The following is a 14,377-nucleotide window of genomic DNA, read 5'->3' on the forward strand; positions in this document are numbered from 1 at the left end:
TAATATTTACTTGGTAATTTCCTGATTTTGAAGGCTATATTGTGATTATGCAAGAAAAATGCCCTTGTTCACAGGAAATACACAAAGTCTTAGAGGGTGATATAGCCTCATGGTGACAACTTATTTTCAAATGGTTCAGTTAAGCAAAGATCTTCTAGGGTACTTGCAACTATTCTGTATGGTCAAGACTGTTTCAAAACAAAGTAAAAAAAGATGAATCATACAAGTAAAACACTCAGCACGGCGCCAGGTGCACAGTGCCCACTAACTATAGCTATTATTAGTAACATTATTGCCACTGTCATGGGGGAGATTATATATATAAATTCTTGCAAGTGCCTCGGTTTATGATTACTTCTAAATATAAGGATAATAATACTTAAGCCTCAATATTGCTTTTAGAAAAAAAAACCTGCTTCCTGGAAGAAGAAAAGCGGAGAGGGCACAGGTGAATGCAGGTGACCAGGGACATTCTCTCCTGGGTAAGACAGAAGATCAGATCTGAGCCCTCAACTTGTTTTCCACCTGATTAACAAGAGAAGGCTCATGTTCAAGAAGCAAAGAACCAAGAATATGATCAGATTTTTCATGCTGCAGACCAAGCCTCTGATGAGACCACTGACGCTTATATAAAACTAGTATTAGAGAGCGGGATTGCTCCGTGACCACCTATACACAAAATACTACATTTTATTTTATTTTATTTTTTTGGCCACGTTGGGTCTTCATTGTGGCACGCAGGCTTTCTCTAGTTGCGGCGAGCGGGAGCTACTCTTCATTGCAGTGCACGGGTTTCTCATTGCAGTGGCTTCTCTTGTTGTGGAGCACGGGCTCTAGGCGCACGGGCTTCAGTAGTTGTGGCTTGCGGGCTCACTAGTTGTGGCCCACGGGCTTAGCTTCTCCGCAGCATGTGGGATCTTCCTGGACCAGGGCTCGAGCCCGTGTCCCCTGCCTTGGCAGGCGGATTCTTAACCACTGCGTCCATTAGGGACCCAAGGAACTCTTATTTAGCAAGGGGAAACAAAGGGACTGGTTCCTGGGAAAAATCACTCTTAATAATTTAAAAATAAAGGCACCTCCTCTCAAGTAGCCACTCTGCAAACTTGTTTTTACTGGGATTCCATTCACTATTACTTCCTTCCCCTCCTAACTCACTGGACTGAGGCAGAAAGGTAAGGAGAACTTTTCTAAGAAATGAAAGGTACAGACTCAGAAAAGGTCAAAGCACACTAAAAAAGGCACTGGCTAATAGGCCGAACCTGCGGAGGTGGAGGGATGGGAAGATGAGGGAAAGGACAACCAAAAACTCAATAAACCCTCCACGCTACAAAGAGGACAGGCTTGTTTGCTATAAAAAGCCCAAACCTCTTTCCAATAAAACTTTTTTTTCAATTTTGGTTCTCAAATTTTCAATAAAATATTCTGACTGTAGAAATGTATTATTTCCCATCAACACTACTCACATATTTATTTTAATTGTTGAGTCAGTTTCATCATGGTCAATGAAGAAATTTACATTTTTAGCAACCGTATATAGTCAAAGAATTTTATAATTAATATTCTAAGCAGAGGCAAGAATCCCCAGTGCTCAGACTTCCACATGTCAGCAAAATCAACCAGATGGTTAATGATCTACCTGGTAGAATCAAGACATCTTGGGAAGTAGTTCATGTTTTGCTTTTGGATTTAACATTTTACAGAGTTTAAAAAAAAAAAAAGATACTTCTCAATCTCTTCTTCAAAAGAAAATTTATAATTATTTTTGCAATTCCCGAAAAGCAACAAAAAAGCATGACAGTTTACAAAAGCTACGCTGTTTTTGTTTTCCCCATTTTTATTAAAGAGGAAAACAAAGTTCAGGAAGTACAACCTTTACCCATGGACACAAAGATGAAGTGGGAGCACAGAATCAGAACCCAGGCTGCCTGGGTCCAAAAGGGGAGATCTTTCCACACCGTTGGTCTTAACAAAAGGATCAAGCTGTCAGATTAAATGGCCATGAGGTACCAGACAAATAAAAAAGCAACAAGGAGAATAAAAGGATGGATGTAACCGGTCTCTATGCCCAGCTCTTTTTATAAGCTAGAACCAACCTACTTTATTTATTTATTGTTTTGAACCAACCTACTTTAGTTCAACCAAGGATGCTGGTGTTTTGGTCAAACTCATGTATAAGGACTACCGGCTCTATGTACTAAGACCTCTGAGCTGAAATTTATTGACTTTATTTAAAGCTTCTCTCTAGATTTTGGATCACACCCTTCAAAGAAAATGAGAACATGATGACATTATGTTCAGAGTATGCTGACTGCAGAAGTAAATTTGGAGTGAATCTTATTTATTGAGCAGCAGTGAACACTCCCTGAGTGCAGAAACATCAAAACAAATTCCAAAAGCAAAGCCCAACTACCAAAGGTTCAAGCTTCTCTCACCTGCCAGCCCCTGTAGCCTGAATTCTACCTGAAGCTAGAAACATCTGCCCCCACATTGTTTGCCCAAGTTTTGTTCCTTAAATGTCATGGGTAGCAGGAACACAGCGTCACAACCCCTAAGCTAAGATCCTTAGGACCAGAAGATTTTCAGAATTCAGAAATTTTTGGATTTAGAAGGTACTACAGGGAATATACCAGGTAATGCCACAGCAGCGTCTGAGCAATAATCCCTATTCTATCACATCGGTACCTTTGTAGTAAAAGCTGTGCAAATCCACACAGAGTGAACTGAATAAAGAATATAGAAAGTCTCACATCAGTTCAGGTCAAGTTTGACCTCAGGGGCAAATGAATTTCAGCGCCCAACTCAGCATAAAAATGTTTTGATCCTCAGAGCTTTCAGATTTCAGAATTGAAAATAAGAGATTATGAACCTGTATTATTGTGGATGCTTTACTTGTATTAATGATCAGTACTCTGAGTAGAAAAAAATAATTAACGAAATATAAATTTATACCTAATAACACCGAAGTAATTCTATGCCGACTGCAAGAAATCCACCCTCTCCAAATTTTAAAGGCAATGGACCAAAGAATTCATAAAAGTCTTTTCCCCACTAGCACGCAAGGTAACATCACCAAAACCAAAAAGTCCTGGACAACCAGGTCCCTGATAAGGCACGATATTCAGAAATATAATAAACAAGTAGGTGGGGGGGGGAGGTAGCCAGATATTGGGGTTTTAAAAGGATCTGTGATAAATGTGAGAGGAAAAAAAACCCCAATCATTCAGTGCCAGCTAAGATGCTAAAGAAAATTATGGAAAATTACATAAGTCAACTTTTAACTACTATCAGAAAATCTGCTAAGAGAAATAACTCCATCTTAAACTCCGGTCGGACTGCTCACGTAGCGCTCACACGTTACTGAAGGGGAGGGGGACAGGCATCCAAGTCTGGAGTCACAGAGTCACCTTTCTTTAACTTCCAGTGGTCTTACTGATCCACGCGCCATCTCACAGGGTTATGAGGACGGTCTGACATTCCCCCCCAGCTGCCTCAGGGCACTAAGAGTCAGCACACAGCACCACACAGCCACAGCTACATGCTAGCCTCACTCCTCCAAAATGAGGGAGACCAGCTCATCACACTGCCCCATCCCCCACAGCCCTGCGACAGAGACAGAAACAGAGGTAAGTTCTGCAAGGGCATGCACCCCAAACCTTCGAAGGACTGGGCTGTGCATAAGTCAGGTGGAGAAAACACTAACAGTTTTCTATACTCTGTTAAATCACATACACAGTTTTGATAATTTGGGCAGCTATGGGAAGTGTGCACCAAACCCCGAACTTCAGAGGTAGAAAGTAGTGCTCATGGTGAAGCCAGTGAGCTTGGGCCACACTGGCTGTATCACTGCAAATTTTCACACTCACTTTGTGAGAAGTTTGAGACCTGCCACAAACTTATCACTAATATAAGTAGACATTCAAATATCTGTTCACTTCAATTCATCCAACAACCCCCAAGCACTTCCACTATGCCAAGCACAAGCTGGACACGGGGAACAGAGCCGCAGAAATGAACAAATGGGACTAAGGTCAAAGCACTAAACAAGTGCTTCAGGATGCAGATCCTGTAAACACGCGGCTACAGGCATGTCTCTGTGTTGCTTTCTCAGGTAAGACAAATAATAATATATTCCTCTATCGCATGCCTAACCCACAGTTTAAAACTAAACTGATGGGAAGTATCACTCTGAATGACAGCCAGTAACATACAATAAAAAATGAGACAAGAACCTGTGTGAGTCTCCAGCTTACACAGATAAGTTACATATCACTTTAAATGAACATTCAGCAAAAACAGGTGTATAACCAAAACTAGTGAAAAGTAAATCTGCTTGGCTATTATGAACCCAAGAGCTAAACATTTAAAACTCAAAAGCTATTTGGTCAATTCCCTGAAACAATCTAACTTGTGCAATATGACAGCCATCTATCAAATAGTTAAATAAATATGGCATCACTGAAATAACAGACTACTGTGTATCCAGACAGAAATCCAACTCTGAGTGTCCAACACTTCACTTGGGCAACAGGAAGACATGACCAGGCAGTTAATAAATGCATATGTAATATAAACATTTTACAATATAAGATGCTTTTGAAATATTACTATGTTTTTCATTAATATGCTTTTGATTATTACTAATCAACGAACTTCCCATAATGTCCTAGGTGTTTTCAATAAGGTATGGAAGGCTTGACTGAATGGGCATGAGGGTACAATTCATAATAAGTTCAAAACACACACCAACTGAACATCTGTCTTTATCTTGCCCTCTCCAAACCCAAATTGTCTTACTTTTCCTTTTCTTAACAACAACAAAAAAAAGAGCAAACAATAAGCTGCTAAAGACACCAAAGACATTAAGTACAACTTCTCCCAAAGAGGTTTACTACAGGACTTTGTATCTTTTTTTTCATCTTATCAGTATATGCCCAGAAGTGTACACAGACACACCCACGCACGCGCGAGGGCACACACACACTCACACGTGAGAAAAGCCAAAGTTCTCACGGAGTGGGACCCAGTGACTCACTTACCTCGTCTCAGGGTTGTAGCCTAATATGTAGAAAAATGAATCCACTCGGGCTTTAAACTCTCTAGCAGCAAATATGTCAGAAAAATGGGAGATGTTACACTTCCCTCTGAAAATAAACGAACAAAAAATGTTAGTTATGTCCTCAACGGCTTTGCAAAACATAATACTACTAGAAAAGCAGAGGTGGTGGAAGATATAACTAAATCCATGGTATTCTAAGAACATGTAGAATATGGCTACAAACTCTTTAATTATCTGTTCAGAAGAACGGGAGTTCCCCCCCTGCAAGATAAGAAAATGTCCAATATTATATTTCTTTGTTTCATGACTGCTTTAACCTACAACTTTACAACTTAACTGCTTTTATCTCAGCCTTTTAGTCTTAGAATAAAATTAATTAAACCACAAAGACAAATTGAGGGCAGGATTGTGATGAAAGGATATTAAACTAGAAATGATGGGGAAAAATTTAAACCACAGTTACATTACTTTAAAAAAAAAAAAAAAATCCATCTAAAGTCTCTGTAAATCATCAAAGCAAAATGGGCCTTTTCTTCCTGCTACCTTATGAAAAGGAGAATGTGTAACTGTTAAATATTTTTCTTCTCTCTGAGTATGGAAGAAATAAACTGTCTTGGAAATTAAAACCTAGAGAAATTTTAATTTTAAATATATAGATGGGTTCTAATATACAAACACACACTTCCCAAATTTTCAGGTAACATTAACTGACAAAGTTGGAAAACGCTTTCCCATGGAAATACTAGAGCAGTAAGGTTTCCAGGTTCATCTACTAACAAAAGTTAATCCACAATATAGCTGAAACTCTACAATACTACACAACTCCTCAAGCAGCGTTTCCACGCACCAGATATAAATGTCATATACATTATACCATGCAGTAGGACCCACCATCCCACTACACACACCTACGTACATACAGGAGTGCTGAGAGAAATTCCAGGGTTCCAAAGAAGGCAGGGAGGTTTTCAGAATTTCAACTCCCTCAGCAGTTACAGGAAGCAACTTTAACATCAACTGGAAGCCAAAGGCTATGATTATAGAGTAGATGGAATTGAAGGATCGAAGGCACATCAACAGAACCTGCACGATGCTTCCAGGGACGTGACCTCCCACTGCGTGAGCAGGCATTTCATTCCCAGAAGGACTCCATGAGTTGGCACATCAACAACACACACATGTGCTAGTCGCCAAGGTGTTAGTGAAAGAAACTGAGGGATAGCAACATGGGGATGGACATTCATTCAGTTCCTACCAAATTAAAAAGCAATTAAAAATCCTCCTTTCCCACAGGGCTTAAGTAATCTGTGACCAAAGCCTCAGTACTGGGCAGAAGATAAGATGAGCTGAGACAATCTCCGTTTTAAAAATTAACAAAAATACTATTGATTTCTTAAAGTTCCTTTGGATACTACTGATTAGAAGATAATGTAGGGTTATTGAGCACTTAAAATATGGCTGGTATAAGTGAAGAGAAATGAATTTTAAATTTTATTTAATCTCAATTAATGTATATTTAAATAGGTAGCTAGTGGCTACCATATCAAACGGCACAGATTTATATAACATTCCATCATCATGGCAAGTTCTGTTGGAAGCACTGATTTGTAGGTAACAAGATACAATTAAAGGAAAAAATGGACTAGGTATCAACTCTCCAGGCCCAGGACCTATCCTTCTAGTATTTAACTGGAACTAAAATGAGCTTCTGGAAAAGGATAGGCAGGTAAGACAACTTTTTAGATGAACAATGCACTCGCTCTGCAACTAATCACCCATCTATCGGAAATGATTCATCCCTGAAGCCTAGAAGAAACAGGGAAGTCCCTTTATCAGGTAACCAGAGATAAGTACATCTATTATACCTATCTCGTAAAAATATTAAGAAGATCAAATGAGAAGTCTATGAAACTTTGTATACTGTTCCGTGCTATGTAAAATAAACTATTTCATCATTGTCCATTACTAAAGGAAAGCGATTCTTCCTTTATTATTCTTGGTTATTACTCAAATTTAAGTTTATCCTTAAACTTGAATAATTAACTAATTAAACATATAGAAACTCCTCTAACCCACAATTCTGAACACAAGCACTGGAAATCAGTTATGTTTAAGACAAAGTTTCCCAGTCTCAGCACTGCTGGCGTTTTAGACAGCAATCCTGTATTCAGCACATCCCTGGCCTCCACCGCATAGCACCACACACATCACTGTGACCATCCGAAACACTGCCAACATGTTCCCAGGGAAGGGCAACACAACTGGTTTAGGGAAAATCCAAAGCAGTAGGAAGAGAAGGCTATCATATGATAAATGACTATGCAGCTGTAATAAACGGGATTTTATCTATTTGCTTCCCGTTTGATTATATGAAGGGTACTGATCTTTGTATGTTAATTTTATATCCTGCTACTCAACAAAATTTTTTAGCATTTGATAGAGCTTAATCACTGATTCTCTGAGGTCTTCCCGATATGCTAACTTTATTTGCAAATACACATAGTTTCACTTTTTCTTTACCCTTTCTAAACCCTCTAAGTCGCACCTCTAATACAATGAAAATGTGGAAAGCAGTGGAAATAGAGGACACCCTCACCTTGTTCCTGATCTTAGTGGAAATGCCTCCCAGGTGTTCCCATTAAATAGCTTTAGAATAACCGTATCATAATCATCGCTTTGGAGACAGGTTTCTTCCTTAGACTTATTAACATGGTATTAGATGTTAACAGAGTCTTGAATAGTAAACCTACCTTGCATGCCTGGAATAAATCCCATTTGGCCATAATGTATTTTTTAATAAAATACTAGAATTTCTTAAAGCATTTGATTAATTAGATCTAACGTTTTTCCTCATTAATTTCTGCTTTTATCATTATTATTTCCTTCACTGTGCTTTTGTTGTTGTTCATAACAGCTTTATTCGTAGTAGCCTAGATACAAACCAAATGTCCATCAACAAAGAAATGGGTTAACAAAGTATTGTATAATTTACAATGAGATTACTACACAACACATAGAAAAGAGCTACTGATAAATAGCCCATCATGAAAAATCTCAAAAATTAAATGTTGAGTAAAAGAAGCCAGACACAAAAAAGCTACATACTGTATGATTCCATTTATATGAAGTTCTAGAACAGCAAAAAGGAATTTATGGTAGGAGAAATCAGAATAGTGGTTGTTTCTGGGTGGGAAGTTTAGAGAGAACAGGAGCTGAAGGGAACTTTCTGGGATGATGAGAATATCCCATGCCTTGTTTAGTGTCAAACAAATTTGCCAAAATTTATGCAAATGTAAACTTAAAATCTGAATTTTTCTGTATATTTAAAAAAAAAAAAAAAAGCATTGGTAGAAAATAAAACAACAGTCACTAGCATATAGCTGTGGCTCTTGGAAGTGTCTGTCCCTGCCGGGTAAGGGGCCTGCAGTAGCAAAGCAGAGTGGAAGACAGGGTTGACAGAGGCCGGAAAGCTGACCGTGGTTGGTTCTGAATGGCTGCTATGCATTTTGAAATATTTTTCATATCGCCTCTTGCTGAAGAGTAGTGCTTACATTTTAAAGTAAAAGTGTGTACATGTGTACCATTTTAAGCACTCAATATTTTTTCTCCAGGGCTCTCTTTTCACCATGCTCTTGCTCAAAACAGTATATTATTTAACAGTGTTTGTGAAATGGAGGCAGAGAGACTGTTAAGAGAAAACTGCCATCACGCCCACCTTGCTGAAACAGCTGCTTTCCCAGCTTCCTCAGGTTCTGCATTCCCCATATCTTCACTGTTATTAGAAATAAGACTAAAGACAGGGAAGCACCATGTCTTAGGGTCCTTTTATTCAGCAGTAACAAGAGCTTCCTGGAAAAGACTTGTTCAAGTAGTGCTTTGTTGTGACGCCCCCCAGTTACGCCCTGGGCACTGCACCATCTAGAGAGTCCTGTGCCTGGTGGGAGAAGGCCATCTGAAGGGGATGAAAAAGAGGAGAGAACCTCCTCAGGCAAGCAGAGAAATACGAATGGAAACTGTGGCCCAGAAATTCATTCCCTTAAACTGTATCCATAATTGAGCGAGTCTTCGTACATCCCCAGACATATGCAAACCTCACAGAAACTCGTGAAGAGGTACACAAGCTCACAAAGACTGCTTACAGTAGCATGTTTGTTTACAGCTATTACTGTCACTCTTACCCGGAAATAAGGGGAAAAAAGATTTTGAGACAGAGTCAGCATCGTGTCTATTGTAAGCCATTTGATTAATGACAGGCAGAGTATCTTTTCTTTTTTAAGTTTCTTTTCTATTTCTAGTTCTTCTGTTTCTCTTGCCCTCCTGTGGGTTATCTGAACATTTTTTTAGGATTTCATCTTGATTTATTTATAGTGTTCTGAGTGTTATCACTCCACACAGTTTTCTAGCGATTGCTCTAAGTATAACAATATACAACATTACTTCCACTGAAGCCCCTCTGCCTCTCCACTTTTTAAATTTAATTTTCTTAAATGTTTGAGGAAAATTCTTAAACACTCCTCAAAGACACAAAAGTAAATACAAACAAATGGGAAAACACCCCCTATTCTTGGATAGGAAAACTCAACATGGCATTTCTCCAAACTTGATCTATACATTCAAGGCAATCCTAATACAAACAGCAGCTAGCTATTTTATGGAATAAAACAAGTTCTACTAATATTCATATGGAAAAATCAAATAACTAGAAAGGGGGGGAGCTAGCCCTATCAGACATTAAAACATACTATAAAGCCTCTGTAATTAAGAGTGTAGTGCTAGCACATATATAGACAATAGGAAACAGAATATCAAGTCCAGAATACATATGGAAAATAATATAAGACAAAGGTGGCATCTCAAACCACTGAGGTAAAGACAGTAAATGGTACTGGGGCAGCTGGGTAGAATTTATCTTTAAAAAGTGGTATAGGGCAAGGCTTTCTAACTATGACTCAAAAGTCCTGAGGGAATACTTGCAACAGGCATATTAAGAACTTTTAAAAAGTGAGAGACAAAAAGACAACAACCCAACAGAAAAGACATGAACAGACAATTCACAAAAATATAGACAAAAATATGCTCAAACTCACTCACTGTTAGCAAAATAAAGTAAAACAACACTGAGATACTATTTCTCATCTACCAATCAGATGGACAAAATTAAAAAAAAAATAACACATTCTGCTGGGGAAACAGAAAGTCTCAGACATTGTTGGAGGAAATGCAAATTGGTATATGCGTTCAGAAGAGAAATCACATAAACTTTTCAATTCAGCAACCCCTCTCCTATAAATCCACGCTGAAGATACACATCCAACAATAAGGAAATACATATGCACAAGGATACTGATTTCAGCATCATTTACAATTGAAACATCTTGGAAACAACCTACATGCATATACACAAGACAGCAGGTGAATAAACCACAGTACATCCACAAAACAGAGTACTATACAGCTGTGAAGGAGAATGAGCTCTATGAGTTGACATGGAGCAACTTCCAGAACATACCGCTAAGTGAAAAAAGCAAAGCACAAAAGACTATCTATAGTATGCTACCCCTCACATAAGAAAGAAGAAGTTATAAGAAAATAGACATGTATTTGCTCATTTGTGAAAAGGAAATGCAAGAAGGATAAATTAAGAAGTAAAAGGATCAGTCATCTATAGCAGGTAGGGGGGCTGAAGACTGTTACCTTCTTATAGCTCGGACCCTGAGAGCCACAGCAATAGTTCACAAACCCTCCCTTACCCAGAAAATAAACAGACAGTCCAAATCAACCAAGAGGAACCAAAAATAGAATGCAAAGTCTAACAAACGAACCCAGCTATATTACAAATGAATAACACAACCACACCTAAGGAGCTACGAAAAACAGAACTGACCTGAGCAACTTTAGAAAACAGGCTCTTGCCTGTATACTATACATAAGATTAAGACAAAAATGTAGTCAGTAAACGTACTTCTCACAGGCACATGGGTTACGAATTCTGAAACTAAGTTATGTGTACCGTAGAATTGGATAAAAATAGGCAAATGAAAATATATTTTAAACAATAAGAACTGAGTTTTTCACTGTTGAAGAAAGAAGTTACCAGTAAAGAAAAGGGGAGGGGTACAATGAATCTCGTGGTTCTGCTCTGGGCCACGTGAGGACACAGGGAGAAGCCAGCAGTCTGCACACCAGAAGGGGGCCCTCACCAGAACTCTGGCACCCTGATCTCGGACTTCTGGCCTCCAGAACTCTGAGAAAGAAATTTCTGTTGTTTATAAGCCACCCAGGCTATGGTCTTTTGCTTCCAGCAGCTGTAACAAAGTAAGGCATCCGTGAAATTCAAATAGGGTCTTTAGTTCAATGGTATTGTTCTAATGCTATTTCTTGTTCCTGACAACTGTACCGAAGTTACATAAGATGCTCACACAAATGAAGACTGGGAGACGGATACATGGAAACTCAGTACTTACAACTTTTCTATGTGTCCAAAAGTAGCTCCGAACAAAAGAATTTTTAAAAGACTATGACGTATTCAAGGGCAGAGAGAGCGTGTTACTCAGTTAGGTGTTCCCAGCACCTACACGGCCCTTCCCCTATGACGAGCAGCTCAATAATGTGTTAAATGATGAATGAATAAAGAAATAAGGGACTGACAAGTTATGGTGTCTAATGAAGTACTAAGCATGTATAGACAAAACAATAAAAATGCCGTAGGTCATAGTTATTTCACATATAAAAAGAACTGCAGACTAAAGCCAGGAAATGAATCTTAAGCTGCAAAACTAAGAGCTCTGAGACTTCATGAAACCCCTTAGGGAACTTGCAGAAACTAAAGCAACTTTGTAAGTTCTAAGGAATGGTTGGGGAATTGTACCAAGACGTAATTAATCTGTTTCAATCACTACACATATGTGACGTTAGCTGCCCGTAACAAAGGAAGGAGATAAATTGATTTGGGATGGAAAAAGGGCAATTAGAAGCCCTGAAGACCTAGTTTAGGATTTCTTGGCCCTGGGCTTCCAGAAAATTCACTCTAGAACATACTCCTATTAATATGAATTCCTAGGTAAAATGATACCTTGTAACCTGACCTACCTTGGATATTTTTTTTTTCCAATAGGAAGCAGATAATCAGAAGGCTGGAAAATAGCCCTCAAGCCGATGAAAGAGTTAGGATCTCCTGTCTGCCCTCCACAGTCAATACTTGAGAATTCACTGTTACAACTGCACAGTAAACCTGAAAATGTTGTCCAGGTCACATGTTCAGAGTCCAATCACAAAGCAATCGCTCTTGATCCTCTGATCATCAATAAAGTGTTATCCTTAGGGTAAGAATACTATCACAGCAAACAAATTGCAAGCTACACACTCCGTTGCTCATTCTCAGAGCGTCTACAAATGGCTCCCTGAGCTGAACACTTCTCCCCAGGCCTAAAGCCCTCTGAGTATCCAAGCAATCCATCCTAGAGGCCACAGAGAAATAAAATAAATGGATGCCAAGTGACTGTACCACCAATAACTTAATACAGAATTACATTTAATTTCACTTTTCCTTTTCTACCTTTTATGCTTTTAAGAAACCAATTCAGATTCATGAGCACTACTCACACTACTGAGTGTGAGATACTCCCTCTGCAAGAGGCTTTTTCATGCTCTGTACCTTACGGGACATAAAACCAGTTCTGGGTTCTGTCACTTAATCATGTGACTTTAAATAAATTTGTTAAAAAGGTGGCACAAAGGTTAACAAACTTGACCTTGGTCACAAAACTATGTGGTAAAGCCAGGATTCAAACTGAAGTCTTCCAATTTCAATCTGGAGCTTTTTCTTTTATACCAGTGTCAGCCAAAAATACTTAACCTGGGAACAAGGAGAACTCAAAAATACTCCACTCAAGATACTAACACAGTATTACTATATGGTTACTGATAAACGTAACGAAGAAAAGAAAATAAACAGTTGTAGAAGCTTAGCTTGAAAGGCAGGAATGAGGGACAGCCAAAGCAAGAATTCAAAAACAGCAGCAGAGCAGTAAGTAATGCTGGACCCTCAACACAGATATGTACAACCGTGAAGATTCCACCATCTCTTCTAGGAATAAATTTGGTTTGGGTAGGGAAATGCTACAACCTCAATTTACACAGAGAGGCTGCCGAGGAGTTCTGTTTTCCTTCTGATTCATGATGGCTAAAGGACAAAGCTCTCTCTTCCTTTATAGCCCAACCCTAGCACCAGCTTGAAAGAGAAAGTTATACATCAGTTTCCTCCTGAGTGAATGGAATGGCAAGAGCCTCTCGGAGTGCTGTGAGCCGAAAGAAAGAATCCACACCACTGAGCACTTTGATCTTTGAGAAGAATGGTGCCAAGCACTAACACTATCTGTCTTTTCCTTTCTTTTTTGTCCTCCATGTTTTTTTCAGTACATTCATTTGATCCTCTTTCATGTGCCTACGGACTATTTTATTTGTCCTCTTTCACAACTGAATTTATTTTTGGCAGTACGACTTTGTATCTGTGGAGAAAGAAAAAAATCCTTTCTTGGATAAATGGTGAAGGAAAAAGTGGGAAGAAAAATGAAAGCCTAACCCCCACCCTCATACTTTAAAATTAAAGTTAATCTAGCTTTAGTGAAGAGGAAATGAATAAATAGAGATTCCTGGGGGCACTGCTATTCAACTCTGCTTTAACAGAGATGACCTTACAGTGAGCACTCTGAGACCAGGCGAGATTACTAAGCAACAGCAAGAACCCCCCAGATGAGCCCCAGATGCAAGCAAATGTCAACACACCCATAAGGATTACTGAGCAGCTACTAGGCCAGATCACCAGTAACCATGTGGTCACATTCATCTGGTGTCTTTGAAAAAAACCCAACTGTCAAGTCACACAAGAGATGCTCTATTTGAAGCTGACACAGTCAAATTTAAGATGACAGCTTTATAAAATCACTGTATGACCACTTTAAAGAAAATACCACAGGAGAAAAAGACTAATCAATAAGGGTTCTGGTCACATACACAGCGAAAAGAAGATAAGGAATCACCATTTTAGCACTCCAGCTCTTTGGTGGTCAGTGAAGAGACACTGACCTGTCCAATTACAGAAGACACCTGACTGTAAACCTAGCGAAAGTAAATTCATCCAGGTCCAGCTAGAATTGTCTGGGACAACCCGTTCTAAAAATGCTAAAATAGTATAAAATGACTCTACAAACCTAAACACTCTCTGATCAGTATTCAAATACATTCACTTTAAGCAAATATATCAAAATCTGTTGAATGACCAGAGTTACATATCTCACATATTTACTTAACTTCAACTCTGAA

General features: G+C 38.8%; 1 protein-coding gene across 6 annotated transcripts in view; it reads right to left on the bottom strand.

Moving 5' to 3' along the window:
• Positions 1-14,377, bottom strand: part of RERE (arginine-glutamic acid dipeptide repeats) — a 420,307-nt gene that overhangs the window by 153,555 nt on the left and 252,375 nt on the right. For all 6 annotated transcript variants that reach the window (XM_036846203.1, XM_036846175.1, XM_036846185.1 and 3 more), the window contains one exon: positions 5,037-5,141. In XM_036846203.1, coding sequence (XP_036702098.1) covers positions 5,037-5,141 — 105 coding nt within the window. The remainder of the gene's footprint in view (positions 1-5,036; positions 5,142-14,377) is intronic.

This window comes from Balaenoptera musculus, chromosome 1, assembly GCF_009873245.2.
Source record: "Balaenoptera musculus isolate JJ_BM4_2016_0621 chromosome 1, mBalMus1.pri.v3, whole genome shotgun sequence".
NCBI lineage: Eukaryota > Metazoa > Chordata > Mammalia > Artiodactyla > Balaenopteridae > Balaenoptera > Balaenoptera musculus.